The sequence below is a fragment of the Paroedura picta genome, chromosome 6 (genome assembly GCF_049243985.1).
Source record: "Paroedura picta isolate Pp20150507F chromosome 6, Ppicta_v3.0, whole genome shotgun sequence".
Classification (NCBI taxonomy): Eukaryota; Metazoa; Chordata; class Lepidosauria; order Squamata; family Gekkonidae; genus Paroedura; species Paroedura picta.
In genome coordinates, this window is record NC_135374.1 from 60,008,391 (window position 1) to 60,034,603 (window position 26,213).

Sequence of the window (26,213 nt, forward strand, 5' to 3'; positions counted from 1 at the left end):
CTTATTATAAAAAACAATCTTTCCCTCATGTAAAGCATTTTAAATATAATTTTAGCAGAAATAAATCATGATCTTCATGACAATCAAAGTATTACCACTAGTTATGCTTAGTCTGAATAATACTTCGTTGTTTCAAGCATTGTATATCCAAAGCAGTTGTGAACAATCTGCAACCAGTGAGCCAGATATAGATCTTGAGCTTTTGTTTTAGACTGAACCAGGACCCCATCAGCCAGAAGCATAGTTTCATATTTCATGGCAAAGGGCAGAGGTATTTCAGAAGCAGGGTGCAAGATTCAGCAGAGGCCCATGTTTTGGGTTTGTTCAATGAGGCAAAAAGAAGGCCCAGCACCCCTAAGCGAATGCTGAATTATTTTCTTTATGACTACTCCATATTTATAGCAATGTTATCATGAACACTGGATAAGCACCATTGCTGCAGCTCCTGACCAGAGGGGAAAGTGGGAGAGGTGGAAGGTATTACAGTGTTCCGGTCATGCACACTTGTTTAACTGTCTTAGGATCCATCAGCAGTCACATCCTGTAAATGGTTTATGAGATATGAAACAGAATTCTAAGGAGGTTTGTTCAGAGTTCATTAGACTTATTCCCAAGTAAGGGGACTAAGGCTGTAACTGGATGAATATTTACTGAGACGCACGGAAGATTGGGCTTTTGTTCATAGACGGCAGGATGAATTTAGTTTGGTGACTGTTATTCTGTCATATCTAGGGTACTCCAGGTATGATATCCTAGGATAACCAGTAACACAGGCAAGCAGTCTACCTATCGTTATTGACTTTAAAGCGTGCATCCCAGATGTTCCTCAAATAATGAAAAATATGCATGAAATGCATCCGGCTTTGTTTCTATCTCATTGAATACGATCTTTATAGAAAATGGCATAATCAAAGGAACAAGGACTTTCTGGGTTGCTTTATTCATGATTTTTTTTTCATTTCTGGATTGAAGGTTGACAGCTTTCTAGCCTAAGCCTATATGTTTGCCATAGTTGAAAATCCTGTCCATAATCACAGAGGCCATGACTTGCCAACCTATTTTATAATGCTGTGAAGTAACTCATTAAAATGTTAATGGCTTCTGTCAGGATTATTGATTCCAATGTCAGCTACTCTTCAAATAATAAATAATCAAATTCCATTTTGAGAGAAACAGTCACCATCCAAACAATGCTGGATATCGGCAAGAGGTCTCAGGATACAAAAGAATACATTTGATTGTGCTTGTAAAATATCAATGACTCCTGTAACAAACCTTAAATAACGAGGGGAGGGGGAGTAGCACTAAGCTGCCTTTTTTATGTCCCACTTTTCTTGACAGTTTGCCATGCATCTGAAGAGTCAACTAATTAAGTTGCTGCTTTAAGTGTGGCCTGGGTGCCATTGGTTTTAAAAGCCACCTGTTAGGGTTTAAAATCTTTACATCCCACCTTCTATAAATGGCAACCAAGCATGATACAAATGACACAATCCAAAACATGGTGGAGTCATTAAAATATTGCACAACAGTATCACAAACAAATCATGGTCTTCATCACGTGGTATAAAATGGAAATTGAAAGAATGGATTTCGAAATCTGGTGATCTAGTGTGACTCTCTATGGCAGCTTCGCAGAGTGCTGGTTGGGTAATGTTCAGAGCACAGCTACTAGAAGCATGCCGTCCCTTTGAGTTCTGCAGACAATGATGACGGCAACAGCAATGCTAGGTGCCAATTTGAATTTCAGAGAGAGGGTCGAGGAGAGTTTTCTGTGAAGGAGGGCAAGACCTTCAGCAGGAACCATCCTAAACTGCTGTTCAGGATGTCTTGTTTAACTGTCTTGGGACCCATCAGCAGTCACATTGTTATGTTGTTATGTTGTTATCCTTAGCTTCAGGTAATACCAAGGGAACATGAAATGTGAAGAGGGTATAAAATAGTTTGGATGTAAACACAAACTATGATGGTTGATATGCAACAGTCATGCTGTTTTAAAAACATTGCTTAAAGATAAAGGTAACCCCTGTGCAAGCACCAGGTCATGTCTGACCCTTGGGGTGATGCCCTCCAGCGTTTTCATGGCAGACTCAATACGGGGTGGTTTACCAGTGCCTTCCCCAGTCATTACCATTTACCCCCCAGCAAGCTGGGTACTCATTTTACCGACCTCGGAAGGATGGAAGCCTGAGTCGACTGCTGGGATTGAACTCCCAGCCTCATGGGCAAAGCTTTCAGACTGCTGCCTTACCACTCTGCGCCACAAGAGGCTCTTGCTAAAACATTGCTTACCCAGACCCATTCCATGTGGAGAAAGGGAAGCCTAGTCAACTCTGTGCTCCTCGAAATTAGCATAACAACTGCCACTTATGGAAGAAGGCCTACATCTTCCCTGCAAGGTCAAGCTGAAGCATTAAGCCAAAGAGTGAGACTGGTCAATGTATGGATGCCAGCTTCCAGCTGGGACCTGGGAAGCCCCTGAAATTACAGCACATCTCCAGACCATAGAGTTCAGGTCCCTGGGAGAAAATGGATGCTTTGGAAGGTATGGTATTGTAACCCAATGAGGTCCCTGTCCTCTACAGGCTCCATCCCCAAATCTCCAGGAATTTCCCAGTCCTACTCTCCAATCCCTCACCAATCTGGCAACCAAAACCTCCCCATCTCCCGCCAGTCACCAGGGAGGGGAAGACCAAGGTCAGTTACCAGAGAGCCAACTGAACAGGTGAGGAGCACAAACTGGCACTGGCAGGGCTGTGAAATCAGAGGAGGCTTGTAAGGTTAAAGAAGCATAGTTCAGTAAAGAAGCAAGTTCAGCGCCTGTGACCTGCTCATTAAGGTGTATCGCTGTATATACAAGAACAGAAAGTATACTTTGTAAAGCATTTCTGCTGCCCACATAAGTAATCAGGATGGCCTGCTTTAAAATGGGGTAACTTAATAATTAAAAATACACGCTATCCTGCAACAGGAACCAATCACAATGGTAAAGGCAGAAAAAAAATAATCTGCTTGGCCCATGGTTTTCTAAGAATCTGTAAAGACCTGAGTTGTAGCTCCTGGAGTGTCAGTGGTTTCAGTCCACACCTGACTGATGCTTATAGAACTTTCTGTGCACTTTAATTGTCAAACTGCATCATGGATTAGACAGCAGTATGTAGCCCTGCGTATGTTCCATAACACATAAACATATAAGGAAGCATCAAAGAGGAATAAACAGTATGATGTCAAAATGCCTTTTAAGACTATCTTGTCAAAGAGCCTATTGAAATCTTAGTTAGTTTTCTGTATTATTAATCTTAATTCTTGTTAACAGAATAGACTACAATGGATCTTTCAATCTACTGAATGAGTGCCTGTTAAAACAATATGTCTTTGTATACCAAATGTAAAAATAAACTGATGTATATGCTAAATATAAATCCTATCCAGAGGTCATGATATGCATTTTGAACTTCCCTTTTTAAAGTGCTGAGGAGATCAGAGAGAATACAGTTCAGACACAGACACTTACTCTGATTTTAACAACTAACATACAGTAGAATTATATTCATGATGATCTAATTCTGTGAACATATTTTTGTGACATTAAAGGAAGAGATATTTAATTGGAGCCTGAGGCATTCACATTACTAAGTAACTACAGGGGAAATGCTATCCTCTATCCCAAATATTTTCTTTAAGTTTGAATGCACTTTTGTATTCCATATGTAACAGCTGACAGTATAAGAGAGGTGGTTAAAAAGAAACTGGGAGGAGGGCAGTCACCTTGTGCAATGGACAATTTCATAGCTACTTAAACCTCAAGTAAGCTGTTTCTCCAATGAATCCCACTGCCAGAATAATGTGGACCTTAGAATTACCTCCCAATTAGTGCTGCTTGATGCTGACTTACACTTTAAGTGGTACCAGTTCTTTCCCATGCTATTGCTGAATTTAACAAACTTCACTTCTGTCCTGTTTGCAATGCCACTTGAGTGGGAGATACACAATGGCTGATCTTCTCCACTTAGTCCACAGACTGCAAAAAAAAAAAAAAAACACCAAAGGGAATATCCATATTCCCCTACTTTAGATGGTCCATTTTATAACATGGTCTATCATTTTATAACAGTGCAGTCTTGGCATGTTTTACACAGCAGGAAACATCACAAAATTTTTTGGGGGAAAGCCTTTTTAAAAGTCTGCATGTGGTGCCTTTTTCACCATGGAAAACCCACCATGGTATTTTTGATTATGCATTGTCCTCCCCCATCATAGTGGCGAGTGTACCTTTTCCACTGGTTTCTGAGCAGTAATTGAAACTAACTTTACTTTTATGGTGGTGCTGAAGATGCATTTTTCGCATGCATAAAAGTTACTAATAGGTGCACAGACAGCCCCTAGTCTCTCATCCACCAATGGGAGCTCAATGGCTCTGCTATTAGAACATTACACCAGCAGAAATTAATTTATTCATTCCCTTAGCAGCATTTCGACTCTCTCTCTACGAGGAACAGCACACCTCTAAGGAGGAAAGGTTGTATTGTTGGCATTCAAAAGGCTGTGTGCCCCCACAGAAATTTCTTGTTGAGGTCTCCATGTCCATGAACTACAGTTCCCATGAGGCCCTGCCAGCAGCACATGCCAAAGTGGCAGTCAGGTGACATTGCAGCAGACCATGACCTGCCAATGAGTGTCTGGCACAGTGGAGGAAGTGCCCCCCCCCACTTAAGGATTTGCCATCTTAAGTCTTTCAAATGCATACTAATATGCAGGAAAAAAACAATGCAATATCAGAGCACAGGCATAAACATCATTTTAAAAATGACAATTTAAAAGGGTCAGCACGCTGACTTCGGTGCATAATAGCCTCCAAGAAGAGTGAAACTCTTCAAAGTCCATTGAAGTCAAAGGTTTAGGAATGTGCCACTCTGCTTAGGTTTGCACTAAGGACAGTCTGTGTAGAAGAGCAGAAGGATTTACACTTCACTTTCAACATGTCCCTCCTGTCAAACTTCTGTTGCATAATATAGTTGAGTCTTCCTGAAGTATGTCTGCACTACCACCAGATGAATACAAATCATACAGTAGTAGGCACATATCCAGCATTAACTCAAGTAATAAAGTATATGCACTTTATTTATTTTTTTATGAAAGCAGAAGAAAGTATGTAAAAAGATAATTCAATCTTGGCTAAACATTCATATTTCTTGCATTAGTCAGGACCAATTTATATATCCAATGGACAGAGTCTATTTTTTTTCTTGTTGTATTATCCATGTTCTAAGTGATGGCCTCCAGACTCATCCAGGGCCACTTTTGCTCCCACAAGGCTGGGGGGTGAATGACGTAGAAAGATTTATCCCTGCAGAGATTTGCTAGTGCTATTCCTGGACACGGCTTTGGCCAATTGGATGCCAGCCTTGTTGGGGAACCAAGGGGCTTCAGGGAGGAGGAGGAAGCCAGGCTTTTGTTCTGGTTCAACCCTCCTTTATTTAGGGAGTTTCAGCTTGGGCAGCTGATTCAGTCAGCTCCTAATTACTCCATCCACCCTCCCTTGATTGCATTTGTGGTTAGGATGGGCATGAACCGATTCATGAATGAAAGTCCATGATGAATTTTGGACTGTTCATGGTTTGATAACTGAAATTCACAAACTGTGGAGCCACCATGATCTTCCAAGAATTTTAAGGCAGTTTATGGTAATTCATGAGGAGCAGAAAACAAGGGTTTATATGGCTCCAAACTATTTCTGCACATAAAATGGCTGAGCAGCTAGGAGCTCCATGCCTTTTAAACCCCTGCCAGGAACCACAAACCAAAATTAACTGCAAAAATGTGGTTCATGCCCATCCCTATTTGTGTAGTGTGGGTCAGTTGCAGGCTTTCTTCACAGCTTTGATAGGTGGTTTGAGCACTGAGCCATATTCAAGTTTGGGAGAGGCTGAGCCTATGCATCTCCCTCCCCTGTTCCATGGAACCAATAAAAGGTCTTGAGAATGGGGCCATTCTGTGTCATGCCCAACTTGGATGCTGGTGCTTGGCTCTAACCCTTACGTGGCAAGGGACCTACACAGTGGTATATGTCAATATGGGACCCTGGACTTTCATTCCTACAGTGCTTCCCCAGCAGGCAGGTTGGGTGCAGCTGTATCTTCAGCCAACCAGCTTGTTGCCCAGTGCTGGATCTGTGCTCTATGCTGCACTAGTGCTCCTATGGCTGTATTCAATAAGAGACTGTAGCTATTTTCCTTCCAGGTCTACATGATCTGCTGTTATTCTTCCCTTTGTCTTCACTCCCTTACTCTGCATAATGCATGTGTTCAAAAGGTTGTTTCTTGTTTATTATAAGAAAAAACTGAAGTTTTACATACTACTGGAATGTTTCGGAATTGAAAACCAAGCAGAGGAGAACAAGACTGTAAATTTTGATCTTCATCTGAATCACTGTTCAATGGCTTTGCAGAATGTAAAGTAACAAAACAAAAGGGGAGAAGCTCTGAGAAATACTGATTTGCACATAGCTCAGAACAACATTCTGAGCAAATGCATTCTTAAGTCTTTAGGTTAAAAGGCTGCCAACACTCAGAAGGTGCAACTTCCAAGCTGACTTGCATGAACATTTGCATTTTATCATTTAACTTTTCAATTTGTGCCTGCAATGAAGAACATGGCAGACATACAAGAACATATGCCCGTTGTCAAATGGTAACATTGGGCCTCAGATCTACATTTGGAACCAAAAGTTACAAGTGGGCTAAAGAGGATTTGCCATGCCATCAGCTTACCAAGACTGATAGGTGCTAGTGATAAACTCATAGCTTAGAAGTGTATAGATTTAAATAGGGCTTTCTTTACCTGATATATTTAGTGTTATGTTCTTCAGAAAATACTATTAGAACATAAAGTGGGACAGAGCACATCATATCAAGGGAAGTTTTGCAAACCAATATTTGGTCTGTTATCCTTTTAAGTTGTATAGGATGAGAGAAACAAGCAAACTTTGTCAGAAAAGTTGATTGTTTAGGTTATCAGTTACCCCATAAAGAGTAACAAGTAATATTTTCAAATCTATGACAGGTTACTTTCCTTCATAATGCTAGAGTAATTGAATACACATGAAACTCTGGTGCACTGTTTGACCTTGGAGTGTGCCACACACATGGGAACAGAAAAGTTCAATTAATATGTCATTGCTACTAATAACTGCTATTATTGAGAACCAGCAGCCAGGTGCTACACAAAAGGAAGCAGTAATTCTAGGATTTAGACAGATAATACCACGCAGTAAACACCAAAGACCCATTGTTTACATGTCAGAGTGTTCTGGGTCACAGATAAAATGCTCCCTGGGAAAGCTGCATTTTTATGGCATTGCTCCATGTCATTCTTTTTCCTTAAAATGAGCTGTTGACCCTGTGCTGGACAGAGCTAAGCAATGGTATTGTGTCTTCTCCTTTTCAGTTTTCAAGTAACTTGAATGTGGTATTTGTTATTTTCCATTTGATTGATGAATACACATTTATTTGCACCATTTTTAGGAAATACATAAACGAGAAATAAAATGTAATTCATCCATAACTCAGTCTGCCCTCCTGCTCTAGGGATTTGTAAAACCCAACAGATAATAAACTATGGTGCCAGTGAGGCTGTCTGGGAACACTTTCTGCACATCCATTTTTGCCAGCAAGATAATACCTAACCTGTGAACTCTGTTTTATCACCTTCTCTGATCTCCTAAACACGATTCAGAATGTTGGAATTATTTTGTGCTATGCATAACCTGTGGGTTCAGCGACCCCAGTAGAATGTGGATTCTGATAAGTTGTCACACGAAACTTCAGTGAGTGACGCTTAAGGGAATCAGCAGGCTTATATGTATAAGAAATGTATCGCCTAGGGCATATATGCATTATAATTATTATAAGAAATTAGTAATTTGTGGCATCAAGGTCCATATGTGTAGACAACAAGCTCTCCTGAGGGCTTCAGTGGAGTTAATTAGTTTAAATGTGCACACAACAGCAGCTGTAGATCCACATAAAATATCACAGAGTGCCTTGGCTGTGACACCAATCTAATCCCTTAACTGGATTTTTTTTTCTGTGTTTCTCCATTTTAACAGCCACACATTTATTATTTATTTTAAATTGTCACTCTGCATGATTCAGGGTTGTTGTTTTTTTAATGTAACCCCTTTTACCATATGTCTTTACTGTAAGACGTATTACTAAATGCTGGGGACACACACATTTAAAACCATTTAATCAGAGTATTAGGACAACTTCTGAGAGTGTGTTCCCAAGCTGAAACACATTTAATTCTTTATTAATGCCCTTGAAAACATGGCAAATCAACCACTGATCATGTACAAACAACAGTTTAAATTCATCATTTCTAAATCATGGATAAAGAAGTCATGAAGGTTACCACTATTTAAATGACTTCCAGAGTTCCTATGACGACCAGTCTATAATACCTCATGACGACCATAAATTGAGGGGGGAAAAGTTTGCATTGAAACTTCTGTATTCCTTAAAGAACAATTATTCATCCTCACTAGATTAGTCACAGTATACATACAACTTAAGAGGGTTTTAAAAAAACTTTCATAAGTCACCGAACATCATTTAGAAAAATACTTACATTGACTTTCATAGTGTTCAAAGGTTTTTCAGACAAATGGAACAAAAATGCTCTCGTGTGTGCTTTTTCAAACTAGGTTTTTCCCATTTCTTCAGCATGGAAATTTCCTCCCTGGGATTGATATATTGCCTCTCCTTCTCCCAGGGAAGGCTTTCACCTTTTAAACTATCTACTCCTGCTAGGCAAAAAAAAATATATTGCTTTGCAGCCTGAATCAGCCAAGACTGATGTTTGCTCATGGTAATTAATATTAATGTTCCTTTTTGTAATACTTTAGAATATTCATCATGCACCAGAACTAGCTGAAACAATCAAGCTGACCCAAGCAAAATAATATTATTTTGCTTTCAATACTGAAATATAAAACTAGAATCAATGAAAGTCTTTTGGCCCGAAACTGCAGCACTGAATATGCACATTATTTGCACGTATGTTGTTTTTTAAAGTCGGACGTTTAAATTAATTTATCAAGGCTGACAACTGCTCCACTGTGACTACATTGCTATCACACCCCATGTCCAAATGCAAATAAACTCATTAGTTCATTAAAGGTTCCCTTTATTAAACAGCAAGTATTTTCTGGTCCATTGCCTTAAGGAGCCTTTAGCAAATACAGAAAACGCTGCAAATCGTGAGTGAGCACTCAGTCTGCTCTCCGTGTTTTTACTGGAAATGGCACAGCAGCACAGCTACAGAATATTTCCCATCAGGACTCAGTAAAACACACTCTGCTGTTGGACTCTGAAGTAGTTCCTCAAGGAAAGGATGGACTTTCACCTACAATAAAGGATTACTGGACAATGGACCTGCACAAAATCTGGGCTTATCTGTTTCAGCACTGTAAAATACCACATGATTGTATGTGTGCTACATAACTGGATGTTTACAATTCTAAGGCAATACACTGTGATCCTGTGCAAGTCTTTCTTGTGATCTTTGCCCTGTCCAATTACTTGCATTGCCCCTCCACAGTTAGTAAAGCTAATATATTTTAGTCAGATTCCTGTACCCTACAGCACAGTCATTACAAAGGTATCGGGAATTGCGGAGATATGAACTGTTCCGCCAGGCCTTCCGTTGAGGCCAGGAAAATGACATCTAAAATGCTGGCCTCCCTACCCGAGAATCCATCCAGTTCCTAAACCCTCTCAACACTGGTTGGTCCCTCTCTGTAAAGATAGATATTGATAAGAGGAGGTAACTTTTAAATTGTCTTTAAAACATAATTTGCCTGATTAATACCATTTATTATAAATGTAATTTGTATTGGATTGTTTGTAAACTTGTGAGCCACCCTGAGCCAGTCATGGAAGGGCAGCATACAATAACAAGAGCAATCATAATAATAACAACAACAATAATAGTTGTAATTGTTATTATATTATGGGAGAAAAACGGAGGAAACAGACAATATAAACCATGTAAAGAAAGGCAGGGCACTAAAATAGCCAATACATAGAATACAAGTATATATGCTTGCATTCTGTAAGTTTACAAAAATAGTTTAAAATGGAAATAAACCAAATCCTGCCAATTGTTCATTTTTATATCCCTTGTTTGAAGTTTTTCCATATCATTGATTTTTGTGAAATTCTGCAGATACGTACAAATACAAATTGACATATTATACCCTTCGTACTGATTGTGTTCATGGACCTCTTTTTCTTTCAGCATATTTTTCATGTATACGGCTCCCTACTTGATTAGAGGACACTGAGGTGGCCACTGAAAGAAGAAGAAGAAGAGTTGGTTCTTATATGCCGCTTTTCCCTACCCGAAGGAGGCTCAAAGCGGCTTACAGTCGCCTTCCCATTCCCATTCCCATTCCTCTCCCCACAACAGACACCCTGTGGGGTGGGTGAGGCTGAGAGAGCCCTGATATCACTGCTCGGTCAGAACAGTTTTATCAGTGCTGTGGCGAGCCCAAGGTCACCCAGCTGGCTGCATGTGGGGGAGCGCAGAATCGAACCCGGCATGCCAGATTAGGAGTCCACACTCCTAACCACTACACCAAACTGGCTCTCAGTGCATGCTGGGAGACGATTTGTGCTTGCCTTGACCAGGACCTGTTTTTGAGGCCTCTATTTATTTTATCTGGCCCACTGATACTTACATGTGACCAAGCATCCACACAATATCTATTGTAAAGGAGCTAACATTACAACATTCATCATACATTTCTTGTGTGCTGTACTTAAATATATGCCACACCATTGATAAACGTGTTTGGTAAGTGGCATTGAGTCACTATTATGCTCATAGGATTGGATTTTATCTGAGGCTATGTATAAAGCCTGTGGGTGTGTTTAATTTACATTAATAAATACTGTTATTTTTATAACCACATTGTAGTTCAGAAACTCTGTACTGCGGCCTCATTAGGCCTATAGATATTTCCCTTTTTGTTAAGTTTTGTTGTTGTTGTTGTTGTTGTTGTTATGAGGAAAGTGCCTTTGGCTCCCCAATGGGATCCTCCCCCTTGTGTGTCTTGTACAGGGATCCATTGCAGAATTTAAGAACCACTGTAGTAAGTGACCCCTTTTGCTCTGACATAGCACGCTAGCAAGCATCTGAGACTCTATTCATACGACTCCTTCAGCACATGATAGCAGTGAAAAATATAGTCCACAGCTTGTGACTAGCTGCAGGGCCTGTCATACAAAACACAGTGAGGTGGCCAATTTAATCAGGAACATTCAGATGCCACTAATGAGGAAAAAATTATTGTCTATTTGAGAACATTTTTTTTATCGTGAGAGTGAGATGTCATTTGGATATTTCACATTTTACACCTGAGGATTCATAAAGCTCTCCAAAAACTTTTGTAAATATGCACTTTATTTTCCCTTTCAGGCTGCAATGTACAGATCAGAAGCCGCAGGGTTGCCAACAGGATTCTTGATCTTGGAATGAAGCATTGATCATTGACCGAAAGCTTTGGAACTTTCTTTACAAAGAAAACAGCAAGATTCATATCCAGAGGACTGGGTTTGAAAAAAATGACACTGATATGCATCCAAGTAAATATGCTCAGAGCCTCTTGTGGCGCAGAGTGGTAAGGCAGCAGAAATGTTGTCTGAAAGCTCTGACCATGAGGCTGGGAGTTTGATCCCAGCATCCGGCTCAAGGTTGACTCAGGGCCATTCCACACCAGGATCTATGTAGCAAATTGGTTGCGGAACGAAAAAACGCCATTTTAAATAGTGGAATTCGTTGTTATGCATACCTGGCTTTGTAGTGGAACCCAGTTGCATTTCTATCGTTTCCCACAGGTTTCCGGTCTCGGCAAAAATCGCTAGCCAGGAAGCGATATTGCCGAGCTGTGTCCTGCCCCTGGCCACCAAGCAGCCAATGGGCGGCCGTTATCATGCTCCCAAAAAGCCCTTTTCCCTTTAAGGAAGGTTAAAAAAAACACATGTTGCAACGAATCTGCGTTGATTCATTGCAACGGAGAGACCCATCTAGCTAGCAGGTGGTGTTTGAGCTGCCGTTTCATCGTTGCCACATTCCCCCCCCCCCGAGTGAAAAAAAAATACCCCCCCCCGCACGGGCACGATTTTCAGCCGAAAATACAGTGAAAAATAAAGGGAAAATAAACCAGCAAACGGGGCTGTGTGTTGCTTCGTGCTTGGTGACTTAAAACAGCTCTGGGGAGGGACTGCAGCCAGGGAAGCCTCGCTGGATAAACGAAGGCTTGCCGGTGCATTGATCTCTGCTTGCTCCGAGAAAAAAAAATGGTGATCGCTTCACCGGAAGATCAGAGGAGAGAGCTAGGAGGAGGGACTTTGCAGAAACCACAACAATGGTAACGCACAGAACTTTCCCGCTAGTGTTGCAGATTGGTTGCAAGAGTGTAGCGTTTTCCGGAAGGTGAATCCACTTTTTGGGATTTCCCTGAAAGCGCTACAATGAAGCGCTTTTTGTGGATCGGTTTCAGGAGTGTTGCAGATTGTCAACGACATTGTGCATAACAGCAAAACAGTAGCGATTTCAATTTGTAACCATTGTGCTATTTTGAACGAGTGCGGAATGGCCCTCAGCCTTCCATCCTTCCGAGGTCGGTAAAATGAGTACCCAGCTTGCTGCTGGGGGGTAAACGGTAATGACTGGGGAAGGCACTGGCAAACCACCCTGTACTGAGCCTGCCATGAAAACGCTAGAGGGCGTCACCCCAAGGGTTAGACATGACCCAGTGCTTGCACAGGGGATACCTTTACCTTTACTTTTTAAATATGCTCAAATGAAGGCCAGAGACTTTTTCAGAATCATCTAGACTGGCAACTCCTGCTTTGATGAGGCAGTCAAGCCACCTGGGTTTTTGGATCATGAGCACCTTCCTTTGGAAAGAGATTCACTTCCTACGCACAGCAGTTGAGGCAGAGCGGCTGGAAGCCCACAGTCCCATAAACAGATTCATTCATTCATTCATTCATTCATTCATTCATTCATTCATTCATTCATTCATTCATTCATTCACATTTATGTACTGCCCTCCCCGAAGGCTCAGAGCGGTTTACATAGAACTGAGAACTATACAAAGAACCATACATATAAATAACTGTAACATTAATAATACTAACTGATAACAGGGTAACAAAACGACAATAACAGTAATAATACAATAGGCCCAGCAGCAGAATGCCGTGATGGATTTCTGGGGGTGGGGAGAGGGAGGGGACAGGGGCTCTGTAGATGTTGTTGGTTGTGCCTGGTCTCAACCAAATGCGTGGTGGAGGAGCTCCCTTTACAGGCCTTGTGGAACTGTTTTAGCTCCGTCAGGGCCCTGATCTCCTCTGGGAGCTAAAGTGGTTAAATGTGTCTGGATGCTGTCCTTCCTTGAAAGCGAGCACCTTTGAACACTGGGATTTACTTAAGCAGGAGCTCATGAGGTGTTTCATAGTCTTGAGAAGTCTCCAATCAAATCCCAAATGATCCGAAGACTACAACGAGGGAGAGGCCGAGCAGTGAAACTGTACAAAAGGAGGAACTCTCCAACACTAGACAGACTGGGAAGTAAATCCCATGGAAAGCAGGATGCTTTCAAGCCAACGGTGTGGATGGGCTTGCTCCATTTGGAGAACAGACTGTGAGAGCAAGGCCTGATTTCTATGACAGATTCAGGAGCTCTTCAGAGGACCCTGCTGTTTTATTGCCTTGGATAGATTTCCTTCACTGGAGTGGATGAACACAGACTATTATGCCCCCACACTCACTGCAAACATAAGGAGGCCTCCAGAAACTGAGCTCAATGGGACCGACTCCCAAGCGAGCATTTCTAGGAGTGCAAGCTCTGATGTTGGTAATTCAGCCCTACTGTTCATGCAATCCCAGCAGATCTTCAACCAAGGCGAAGTGGTCCATTGGTTGAAGACTTTTTGAAGACTTTGGCTGACTTTCTGTCCCTTTTCTATAAGGTTCAAACAATATTCCAACTCATGATTAGGTTCTTCCTCCCAACCCACAGAGAGAGAAATATTATCAGCAAAAGAGGGGGGAGTCTTACCTTGGCATAAATACAGATTCATTTAAAGGGGGGGCAGAATGTGGGGATTGTAACTACTGGGAGAATGGTCTAATATTCAGGGTCACTTTTGTTTCAAGTAAGTAGAATACTTCTAAATTGCAGTTCAAATCCTTAAACTAGGAAGAGGAAGTCCCTTATTTTTAAATGGACAGGACTACAGTACTAACTCAATACTTGGAAAATAATTATCCATCGATTTATGGCCATTCATTTGCAGGAAAATATGTGAAGGTCCTACAGAGTCCAGTAACTTTTATGGAACAAGACTGAGGATTGAGAGAGCTGAACTGTGGACAGTTTAGCCAAAGCAACAGCTTTCAACCACTGCTTGAAAGAAAGCAGCTTACTCACAAGTAAGCCCGGCATTCCCTTGATCTAAAGAGAAGAAGCCCTCCTGCAGCGCACTCCGATGTAGCGTTACTCCAGCCTAAGCCATGGGGTTCAGACCTGGAAGGACCAGTGCCTAGCGTCTTCCCGTCTCTCAGAGTGGGACTGGAATGGGACTGCAAGGAAGCAACGTTTGCTTGAAACAGGACAGCAGTGCCTTAGCCGTACTTTTAGAAAACGGTGCCTCTTTTCTAATAAGCGACTGTTTACCTGGATCGTGACCATGACAATGTCTCCGCCGCCCCTGTCCCCCAAAGGAGCCCGTGGAGGGCTTGGCCTCGAAGGTGTCTTGACCGAGATCTTGTCTCGGAAGGTGCCCTGCCTGCTCCCTGGGCTGCCCACTCGAGAAAGGCCCAGGCGGGGAGAGACGCAGGAAATCCCTCGTCGCCCGGCAGCCTCCTTGTTCGCGCAGACCTTGTTTGGGTGCCGCGGAGGAACCGGAGAGGTGGCCGGCAAGCAACAGGCTCCCGCGGCCGCCCGTGACGGGCCTTCAGGTTCCTCGCCAGTCGCGCCTTCACGCTCAAGCCAGCAGGGCCTTTCCCGGGTCAGAGAGCTCAGGCGCCCCTCGGCTGCCCGGCACTTTCCCGGCGGGGGGGGGGGAACCCCTGCCCAGGTGCCACAAGTCCCTCGCCGAGGGAAGGCAGCCGGCGAGGCGGGAGGTTGGCTGGCTTAGTGCGGCTCTCGGGGCGCGCTGTCGGGGCCCGCGAGAGGTCTGCTGTCTCCAGGCTCCGATCCCTGCCGGGGGGCAGGCACCGAGCCCAGTGCTGTCTGCTCGGAAGAAACCCTCGCCAAGCCCCCAGTGGGCATCCCTGAGCAGCCGGCTGCCGTCCAGCAGCCTCCCCCCCCTTCCCCATCCCGCTTGTTGGGAAGGGCTTTCCCTCTAGGCAATGGGGCTCCCTCCCAGGTAAAGGCCCGCAGTTTGATGCAGGCTCAGCTGGGGAAGGCTGCTGGGGGCATGGACAGCTCTTTAAGGAGGGCCTTTAACGAGTGACAGTGACCCCCAAATGCCTTCAGCAGGTATTGGGGAAGTGAGCTCCAGTCGGGCTGCCGCTGCACGGTCGCGCAGGGGGTGAGCCGCGATCTCCACCTCCTTTGGCCGGGAACCGGTTGCATGGACGCAACGGGAGGTCTTTATTCGGAGGAGCCCTGCCGCTCCAGGCCCCTCCTTCGGCCGATCTGCGTGGATGTCCTCAGCAGCCGCTCCAGAGGGCCTGCGAAGAGAAAGGCTGGGCCCTGCCTACAGGATGCATGCCAATAGTGGTGGGGATTCAGAGACCTCGCCTCCTCCGTAACGTTGCGTTGCGCTAACCTCGGGCACGGCGCCCCAGGGGGAAATGAACGCGGACAGAATCTTATCCGGCTCCTCCCAAGGTGATTGGTCCCACCCCACCCCGGTGCCCTTTTCACTCATAATACCGAAGTGGACTCCTCTGGCAGTGGAGACAAATCCCGCTCCCGGGAGTTGGCAGTTCTCGCTCCAGAGCCGGGGTCTCGTCATCTCAGGACGCCTGGAGCAAAGTTCCGCAGGAGTCGGGAGAACTGACTTCGCTGTAATGGGCGCCGCGTGGCGGTTCATGGCCTGCGCGCGCTCGCTCACACCCAGACACCCTGGTTTCCTTCTCTCCGCCCCCTCATTCCCCGGAGAGAAAGGTCTTTTTAAAGGGTCCGACCGCTTAGAGAGGGTTCCACGGGGCGCGCCTAGCTGGAAAACTCATCCTTCGGCCTGGCCTTTTGCCGGCCCTCTCAGGAAAGGGGGGATGTGAAATATGCGGTGCGAGGAGAAAGGCAGCGGGGCGTGGGGGGGGGGTCCGCTTTGTTCCCGGAGACAGCCGTGCCTGGGAAAGCGATCAGGCCGCCGGATCCGGAGCTCTTCCACCGGAGCCCAGCCAGTAGCGCACCCCCTGCTCTCCCACGCGCAAGCCGGGCGGGGGGCGGAGGGGGGGGAATACTGGTTTTGGTTGACAAAGGAGACCCCTGCCTGAGGAATCGGAAGTAAGGGGCTCTTTTCATGGCGGGGTCTCAATAATCAGTCCTAGTCGGATTGCGCTGGGAATAAAGGTCCTGGGAGATTTACTTCCTTCCAAGTAAAGTGGCACTGGGTTGGGCTCAACGCCTGCCGGGTTTGGGTTGGGCTGTGGACGCTATCCGGCCCCGCTTTCCACAGAATTGTGTTGGCCTAGGCAAAGGATCCAAGTCACTGGAATCCTCGGAGCAGTCAAGAAAAGAGTTTGGGTTTGAATGTCAGCTCCCGTCCAGGAGCCATCCCGCACCCTCCCAGGAGAACTGTGGCTAGCGCTTTAGTCATCCTTGCAAGGCCCCGTAGACAGCCATTTCCCTTTCGAGGCTGGTATTTGTATCTGAAAGACCCCTGCCTTTGACAAAGAGGTCACCACAAGAGGGTTCCTTCAACCTCGCCTGTCTCACGGTGTCCCAGACTCGAACTACTCCCCAGGGCAGCTCGATCCTGGGAGGGGGACCCAGATTTTCCAAAACCAGAAGGATTTGGGTGCTCGGCGTGGTAGGCTCTGATTTGGCTGGTGCCTCTTGGGACCAATAGGCCATGCAAGAGAGCCGCGATACATGGAAGACTTTGCAGCTGAAAATTAGAGGAGGAGGGGAAGGAGAGTGACGACCACGACCATGGCGACAGGGCGGCATCCAGCCAACTCTTACGCCGAGTGTTTGCGATTATAGCCGCTCCTGCAGTTCTGGGCGGGCGGGGGGGGGGCAGCAACCCAAGCCCAGCAGCTCTAATGCTCTGGTTCATAACCCATGAAAATCCTGGGTAAGCCTGTTAGAAAACTGGAGCGCACCGTCTTGCTCCGGTAGAAGTCGCTTTAATTCAGAGCGCGCCGGCTGGTGTGGACGGTCAGGCGGCGGCGGCTGCTGAGCGGGCAAGGAACCCCTTTGACCCAGCCGGCCGTGGCTTGCTGTGGTGGCTTCCTGCAGCCCCACTCCTCAGCAGAAGGGCCGCCCTTGAGCAGGCCGTCTTTCCAGCGAATCTGGCCAGGGTCGTTTTGCCCAAGGACCCCCAGGACGCCGGGCTCCACGGCCAGACGGAGGAATGCGTGAAGCCTGGGTGCCCCTGCCCTCGCTCCAGGGAAGGCCTCTCCGGGTTGCCCCCTTTCACACAAGCCCCCCCACCCGCATGTTACTGTCTGTGCTGCGCCTGAGTAGCAGTGAATGTTGGTTTCGGAAGGAAGATCTAACCCAAGGGGAGGTCCCCTTCAAGGCTGCTGGCGAGAGGCTTGCAGAAGATCATTCCGAGTGGCCGCGTCCTGTGCGGCTGCAGGGGAACAGCTGGGTTCGACTTAGCTCCGCTTTGTCTCTGGGGAAGAAATCCCTTGAAATTCTTGGCAGTCTCTTATAAGGTGCTGCGGGACTCGAATCCAGCTGTTTTGGCGCTTCGTCTAAGAAAACGGGGGGGGGGGCAGGATTGTTAAACCTTCTGCTTGAAAATCCCCAGAGAGCTTTTGCCACTTATTGGTCAGTTGGGCCAGCCTGCTCCTCATTCCCTATGTTGTGGGTCATTGGAGGAAAACAGCCTCAAGTCATTCCCACTGGGGAATCCACTTTCCTGGGTCAGCTTCCCTCGGCAGAGCGCGCAGCTTGCTTGAAAAAGGGCTCCTTCTCTTCCACTTGCAGGCTCTGGGGCTGGCCGAGAAGCAGGGGGCCTCCACTGGGATCCCCACCGCTTTGTGTGGGAAACCAAGCATGAGTCGCTGGAGGGAGGTTTGGGGTGAGATTAATATCCCCCGTTTCCCCGTCTATAACTTATTTATTGATTTAGATTTTTATACCGCCCTTCCATACGGCTCTGGACTGAGTGCCAAGGGCATAAATAGTTTCTCTGTGGAACTGGTTTTGGACATTTTCCTTCTCCTGCCCCAATGCGAGGAACCCTGCATTGCTTTCAAGTTTTTGGATGTTTTATGTTGTCTGATAGACTTGCTGGTTATACTTTGCAATCCGCCTTAAGTCTCGGGGGGGGGGGGGAACAAATGACTTGAAGGCTTGCACAAAAGAGATGAAAGGTGTCGACCAGGAGGACCTAATTAAAGAGCCCCGGTTGCTATGCTCTTCCCCCCTCCCATTTGGAAATGTCACTTTATTAATCGGCAGTCCTGTTCATGACACAATTTGGGATGCCGAAAAGGAAGCGGATCCCAAGATGTGTGGCCGGAACCCACCCGTGCGAGATCCCCTCCCTAGCAATGCAAGGGAGCGGTGAGGCTGAGTTTGCAGCTATTCCCGGCGGCCTCCCTTGACTGACGGTGGCGTCGGTCCCCGTGGCTGCACCCTGTCGGGTGTTCCCATCCCTACAACGTGCCTCCGATAGGGATGGTCTGAGATGCCAGCCCTGCCGCTCCAGTCGAAAGGAGGAAGCGGGCTTCTTTCAGAGCTTCTTTCAGTCCGCCGGGGTTGCCGGAGTCCCGGCCCTCGGAAACCCGAATGGCCGAGCAGAATCTGGCCGGGCAGGCTTTGTGACTCTCGCGAGGAGGGCGGCCGGATGCCAACCTGGGCCCCTTTGCTCTGCTGGGTTCCTGCCGTGAGACTCCTTCCCAGGAGACGTGCTCAGCGGCGGGCTTTGCGGAGACACCTGGGAAGCCCCGCGGGCAGCGTCTGAATCCCCCGGAGCAGAGCCCTCTGGAGGGAACCCAGAGACTCCCGCCCCAGCTGCTTCTGCGCGGGGACAAGGCCGAGGAGGCAGGGAGAGCATGCAGCGAGGTAGCCCACGGAACTTTCCCAAACAAAACAAACCCCTTCCGCTCAGAGCGTGCCTCTTCATCCCATAAAACTATGGGGTCACCCGTTCTTTGGGATCAAGGCCTCAGCCCAGGCAGGTCGGCAGGGGACTGACCTCTCCGCCAAGGACGGCCCGCTGAGGGTTTCTGTTCATGGCCAGCAGCCGCACCACCTCCCCGCGGATTCCACTGGTCCGGCCATGCCCGACTGGCAACAGCCACGGGCTCTGTCCCCACCACGCTCCCAGAGAGGATGGCCGCCGTCCCCCCCTACCTCTTGCCACCCAGCTAGGGCAAAAGGGCCTCGTCCGGCGCTTTCTGTCCCCCGCGGCACCCAGTGGACGGGCGGGCGGGCGGTGCTCTGCGCGCGGGGGGCCACTGTGTCTCAGGCCCCACCAGAGGGATAGGAGGGACTGCGGTCTCTCCTGAGACTTCTCTTGCCGGCGCCTGCCTCCAAAGCTCTCCAGATGGCCAGCCCGTGCGGCCCGCCGCCAGTGAGCCAAGAGGGCAGCCCTCCCCCCCCCGGGAGACAGCGCCACAGGGGACCCGGGCAGGTTGACTCTGGAGGGCCGGAGAGCGGGACCAAGCAGGGCAGGTGCCAACCGGAGCATTTGCCTCACACGCCCGTCAAGGCAGCCGGCTCCCTCTGAAGGGCCAGGGCGGGCCTGGGCTGGGCGGTGGGGGGGGGGGTGCCTGGGCACCCTTTGAGCCAAGCTGTGCAGAGGGTTAGGGGACGTGCCGCTACTCACACCACCCCCACTTCCCCGACCCTGTGAAACTGTGTCTGGAACCCATAGAAACGTCATGCTCCTTTCCAGCAGCCAGAAGATTAGCTCTGAAGCATCGATAAAACGAGGGAGCCTGATTGAAATTCTTTAATTCTTTCTTTCTTTGTTTCTTTCTTTCTTTCTTTCTTTCTTTCTTTCTTTCTTTCCCCCCCCCCCCTTCCCTTTCCACATAACCTGCTGGAAGCGGTCTACAAAGTCAGAGTCCCAAGCGTGCCAGAGTATTAAGAATGAATCCGGTAGCGGGGCCAAGCGGGTTTTCATCCGACCTCCTCCCCTGGCCCGCAAGCAGCTTGAGGGATGCCAGCAGAGCCGGTCCGCCTGGTCATCCCCGGGATTGCCCGTCGAATTGCAGCAGCTGAAGGTCCCGGCCAGGAGAGCCGAGCAGCCCCATTGCAAGCGGCGGGCTGGCGGCCTCCCTGCGGCCCTCGACTCCGCAGCGGGCCAGGCCCGACAGAGCGCCCCGGATTCGCGCTCCCTTGAGCCTGCCTGCCCGCCCGCACACCCACCGCGGCACCCCCAGCCCTGTGGGTCCCGTGGGTCGAGGCGAGCGCGGGCGGAACTTCCCGGCTGGCCCCGGCGCCTGGGCGGGAAGGCTGGCCGGGCCGAGTGCGGGAGGCGAAGGGCGCGCACCCGCCTGCAGGTCTGCGCGCGCCCTCCCGCCCCCTTCCTCCGCTCCCTCCCCCTCTGCCTGCGTGGGGCCGGCTTGGTGGCGGCGGCGGCGGCGGCGGCTGCCCGGGGCAGACACGTCACGGGGCGCGCTTTCCCCTCCCCTCGCCGCGCAGCCTTTCCCCGGGAGCCCGCGGCAGCCGAGGCCACTCCGGCACGCCTTTGCCCAGCCCGGCGGCCGATCGGAGCGAGAGAGAGCCCGAGCGAGACCCCGCCGGAGGACGCCCTCCGCCCCCCCCCCACTCCCCACCCGCACCGCTCCCGAACCTCTGGCGGCGTCCCCACGCGGAGAGCGTGCCCGGGGCGGCGGCGCTGGGCTGGCGCGGCTTGTGTGCCTCGGGGCTGGCGGGCGGCTGCGCGCCGGCGCTCTCGTGGGCTCTGCCCCGACGGCGGGCCAGCTCTTCTCCCGCTCGGCCGAAGCGCCGTCCATGCCCGCGGCCGTCCCGCGGGCCGGGGCTCGACTATGCCAGTGAGGACCCCCGCCTTGCCCCCCCGCCGCCGCCGCCGCCATGAAGGAGAAGTCCAAGAACGCCGCCAAGACGCGCCGGGAGAAGGAGAACGGGGAGTTCTACGAGCTGGCCAAGCTGCTGCCCCTGCCGTCGGCCATCACCTCCCAGCTGGACAAGGCCTCCATCATCCGCCTCACCACCAGCTACCTGAAGATGAGGGCCGTCTTCCCCGAAGGTGAGTCCTCCCGGCTCCCCGCAGCCTCGGAGCCCCAAGGGAAGGCCGGCCCAAAGGCCCCGATCCAGCTGGGGACAGGGGCCGGGCGGGCAGGCTGAAGCGAGTCCCTCCAGGTCTGGGGGGTGAGGAGTCTTCTCCCACCTCCCGAGGAGTCCAAAAGTTAGAGCGGATCAAGGCCCAAGGTCGCCCCTCGGCCCTAAACTCCCCGCCTGGACTTCCTCGGGTCCTTGCGGTCTGCGACTCCCGAAATCCATTTCACTTCCTTAACCTGCCGTGGACTGCCTTCGTGGTTAGGGCCTTGTGCGGGGAAACAAGACACATTCCCACGTAGTCTGGGGGGGAAGAAGCAGCAGGAGACGAAGGCGCCAGCGTTTGCCTTGCTAGTCCTTTCCCCGCGTCTGTCCCCCAGTCCCTCAATGGTGAGAGCAACTTGGAGGAAGCAGCAGAGGGGCCTAATTCTGCCTCTCTTAGGTCTGCGGCTCGGCAGAGCTTTTTGCAGGGAGAAGGAGGGAGAGGACGGGAAATGTCTAGATTTGAATCCAGGCCTCTGAGGCTCCCTCTGAAACAGAAGGGAAAGTGCCCTTCTCTGCTCTCTCCCGCGGTTGAGCAGCGGGAGGGAAACAGAGCAACGGCGAGAGCAAGAGATCCGGGGTTGTGACCGCCCCATAGTGTGCCACTGGCAAAGATAAAATTAAATTTGAGGCGGTGAGTGACAATTAGGGGGTCCATCTATTGCCCTTAGGTATGAAATGTCCAAATACAGGTGGAGGAGCGCTCAGTTTATTTATCAGCAAGTCTAATCATGATGAGGGATGGAGAATCGTCCTGCGATCTGAAAAGTTTTCGGCGTCTCTTGCACCTTCCGGCTGTTTCTTACTAGACGGCGCCCCGAGAGTCCCTGCCGGGCTGGAAACTGATCCATGTCTTCCCACCCCCGACTGTGTCACCCCCAGACCGGGAAGCAGCCGGGCGGATCCGTGGCACAAAACTCCTAATGGAACGAGGCGAGGGGCCTGGCTGGGCTGCGAGGAAGCGGCCTCCGCCTTTGCCGTGTGCTGCAAGGAAGCCACCAGGCAGTGCGGGACCCCCATGCGAAGCCGTTCGCGCTTCTGGGCAGAAGAATCCCGCCACCCGCCGTCCAAGGACAGTGTGCGCCGGGCAAAACCCTCCCCCCTGCTCCCTGGGATGAAGCCGGGTGGGCCAGCGGGCGCCCATTTGCCGCACGCCTCGGGGTCTCGTTGGGCCCACGGAGCTTCTGTTCCCAGGGGCAGGGTGCCTCTCAGACGGGATCGACTTCAAGTCGATGGACGGGCCACGCACGCCTTGTGCCCCACGAGGGCCGGGCCAGTGGGGCAAGTCATGTGGAGAACGCGGTGGTTTCTGCCTGGAATCTGACCCATGTGAGGCGGCAGGATCCCCATGCCCGGGCTCCGGCCAGCCGATGCAATCGCAGACGGCTCGAAGGCTCCGGGTCTTCCCGTGCAGTGCTGTGGGCCGAGAGCTGCTCGCTCACCCGGCAAGGCTGAGCTTTAGCCCGGCCTGCAAACAAAAGCTTTGGCTGAGATCTCACCTTGACCGCGCTTGACGGTAGGGAGATGGAGGAACGAGGCTGCCTTCTCCTTCCGAAAGCCCCCCCCCCACTCGCATGGGCGTAGAGCCACTTTCTTAGCCCTGATCTGGGGGAGGGGGGAGGGCTTGTGCTTAAAGCCCACCTGCTTGCCAGAGCAAGAAGTCCCCAAGAGCCATCTCATCTTTCACCTCCTGACTGGCAGGCTGGAATGCCGTCTGTCGCATCCAAGGCAGGTGACCCTGGCGGTGAAATTGCCTTCGCGGTGGCCTGTGGCTCGGCTTACTCGCCCGAGTCACCTGCCACCCGCCCTGGGCATGACCCCGACTTCCTGGATTTAGAAAATACTTTCCAGTTCGTAAAAGATCGAGGCAGGGAGAGAAGTTCAGAGGGTCTTGGGAACTTCATTAACCATTGGCGCTGGTTTCACTTTTGCTAAGCGGGGGGGGGGGGGGGTTGCCCCTCCATTTCAGATAGGCTTCTGAAGAACTTAATATCCCGAATAAAATTCTGTTGCTCTGGACTCCAACCTTGTCCTACTGCTTCAGACCTGCCCACCTGAATCTATCTTGAGAGTGGCCGTGTCTGCCAGCAAGGGACTTGAGCGGATACTGACACCTTGACTGGAAGATGGTTTGCTGGGAAACAGACCCTTTTGGGAATCCATGGGGCTCGTTGGGGGCTCCGTTCAGTCTTGGCCAACTGGGGAGAAAGGGGGGTCTATACTAGAGAGCTGGACTAGGGGGATCCATGGTCTCTTCTGTGTTTGGCAGGGTGAGGGGGGTCTCTCATTCAGAATTTGGGTACTTGCACAGTCCGGAATTGTAGCAGAGTTTCCCGATATTCAGGAATGCGTTCAGGAATGCTTGCTTGAGCCGTCCCGCGAATTTGTAGAACGATCTTCGGGACTTCACCCTCGAAGTAATTTCGAGAGAAAGATTCCAGCCCTGTGCATCTGGAAGGCAGCTGGGATTGCACTGCATGATAAGAGAGAAAGCCTGGTGGGTCGCCGGGCGGGCCTGAAACAGCAGAACAAAGTTGAAGACAAACCAAGTTGTATTCAAGGTATATATGCTTCCCTGTGCCTGCAGCCTTCTTCAGAGCACAGAAGTGATCCTTGCCTGGTTTCATAATCTCCCTAGTTATGAACAAGATGGCTATAGACTCTATGGAACAAGGACATCATCCCATGATCAGGGAGGGGGGCGTGGGATACTTGATTCACAAGAATCCCTGTCCTTCGGATGCTCGGCTCACCCCAGTTGCTTTGTGGAGTACCTCGGCTATAAAATTATTGGGGAGCTCGCTGAGGTTTTTGTTTTCTCCTCTTGCCCTGCATACCTCACTCGGTTGAGATTGATTTAATGTACCCCTGACCAGAGACCCGTCCTGTCGGCAGCCTAAAAAGACCAACCCAAACGGTCCATTCCCCAAGGCAATGCCCACCTGCACGTAAACCCAGGAGCCCTTCACTCGAACCAGGTTGGGAAGCAGCAACTGCTGCTGGGGGACGGCTCTGGGACAGCCTCCTGAAAGGAAGGCCCCGCTCCGTCGGTGCCGGGCGGCTAAAGAAGGAGACGTTGGGCCTCGGGCTTGCGAGATCTCCGGGCGCCTCTTGAAGGCAGCTCACTTGGCCTGCCTTTCGAATGCGGTTGGTTACTCTGCTCAGAGAACTGTCCTTGGGACAGTTTAGCAACTTCTCCAAACTAAGCACTGGAGGGGGGGGAGAGACATAATTTGGAAGTATCGCGTGGGTGTTGCTGATAACTGCTTGCAAACCCACAGGTCGTATTCCACTTCAGCACAGACCGAGAAGCAATAAAATCTTCTGGCACTAAGAAAAGGAGCTTAGGGTGTGATCGTATTCCTTCAAACTTTGGGGCTGCACAGACTCCTTTGACTAAACCACTTAATGCCTGTTGTAAAAACATTTTACAAAACTAACTTGGGGGGGGGTGATTGAGACACCCGCGTGATTGAGACACTGAAAGATCGCAAGATGACATTTTTATTATCATGCTTGTGGATAAACGCTTAACTCTCTTCAGCAGTTTGAACTATAAACCACCGTGGTTGGGTTTATGGATGGTACGATTGTCGTTTTGCCTGGTGGTCCCTCAAGAGGGTTCTTCTCTGCCTCAGCTACCACAATGCCCTTTGTCATCTGGGAGTATTTGTGAAACCTTCTCCGGAGGCTTTCTCCCATTCTGCGCAGAAATATATTGCAAACCACCAGCCTTTTAAAAATCAGAGCTCCTTACTTACAGCCCTGTCTAGCAGCTCCCAATCTTGCTGGGAAACAAAATGTAACTTGACTTGGATAGGGCACTAAGCAGATCCTAAGAAAAACACAGAGGGCTTTTACTCGAGGGCTCTACAAATCTTTCTGGGCGCGCCCGCACACACGCACATGCACACACAAAACAATGCTCGGGAAGAAACCAGAAGTCCCAATTGTGTGGAACCCACCGAACCTGATGGGGCTTTTTATTGCACTGATGAAAGACACAGACTCCTATGTGATTTGCAACCGGCTGCAAGAACGGCAAAGTCTGGGGCAAACAAACCAGACACGCGCAAGAGCTCCAGTTGGTGGTTATGTTTTTCAATATAGACACCATGATTTGCATTCCTTACCTGGAGAATTCAATAATAAATGGAGTGCTTTTGTGCCTATAGAATGGAGGGTTTTTAAAAGTCTAAAAAAAATAGGTGATAGTTTTCAGCTATCTGGTGTCCCAGAGAGAAGTTGGGAGAGGCCCGATCCCGAATGAAACAGGGGGAAGTTAGGCCGGGATCAGCAACAGCCCCATCTTGCTGAAACTCTTTGGGGTTTGCTTCCAAATAACTGCGATCGCCAGGGGCCACGTTGCTCTTAACCTCGGGGTCTTGCTGCTCCTTCAGTCGAACGGACGGAAAGATCAGGCCTCAAGTCTTCTCAGCAGATGTGGGCGAAGGGTCTAAACGGTCCGGACAAGTCCTTCACAAGGGTCCAGGGAAGGAACAGCCAAGATCCAATGGGGGAGGGGGGTTACAAGTGACCCTGGATCCAGGCCTTCTTGCCCTATCCCTACCCCGTCCCCCTTCCACAGAGAGATTTGTTCTGACCCTCGTGGTCGAATATATATGCCATTATTGCCGCAGTACAAAAATATATATTGTTATTTTTCTTTCTCTCCCACGGAGTATACTTTTTTGGGGGGGAAAGAAGAAAGCAAGCGCCCGGG

At 49.4% G+C, this 26,213-nt stretch overlaps 1 protein-coding gene across 3 annotated transcripts in view; it reads left to right on the forward strand.

Moving 5' to 3' along the window:
• Nucleotides 1-20,863: 20,863 nt before the first annotated feature.
• SIM2 (SIM bHLH transcription factor 2) overlaps nt 20,864-26,213 on the forward strand; it is a 60,682-nt gene continuing 55,332 nt past the window's right edge. For 2 of the 3 annotated variants that reach the window (XM_077342676.1, XM_077342677.1), the window contains exon 1: nt 20,864-21,419. In XM_077342676.1, coding sequence (XP_077198791.1) covers nt 21,245-21,419 — 175 coding nt within the window. In that variant the 5' untranslated portion in view covers nt 20,864-21,244. The remainder of the gene's footprint in view (nt 21,420-26,213) is intronic. The other variant, XM_077342679.1, reaches the window with a different exon arrangement.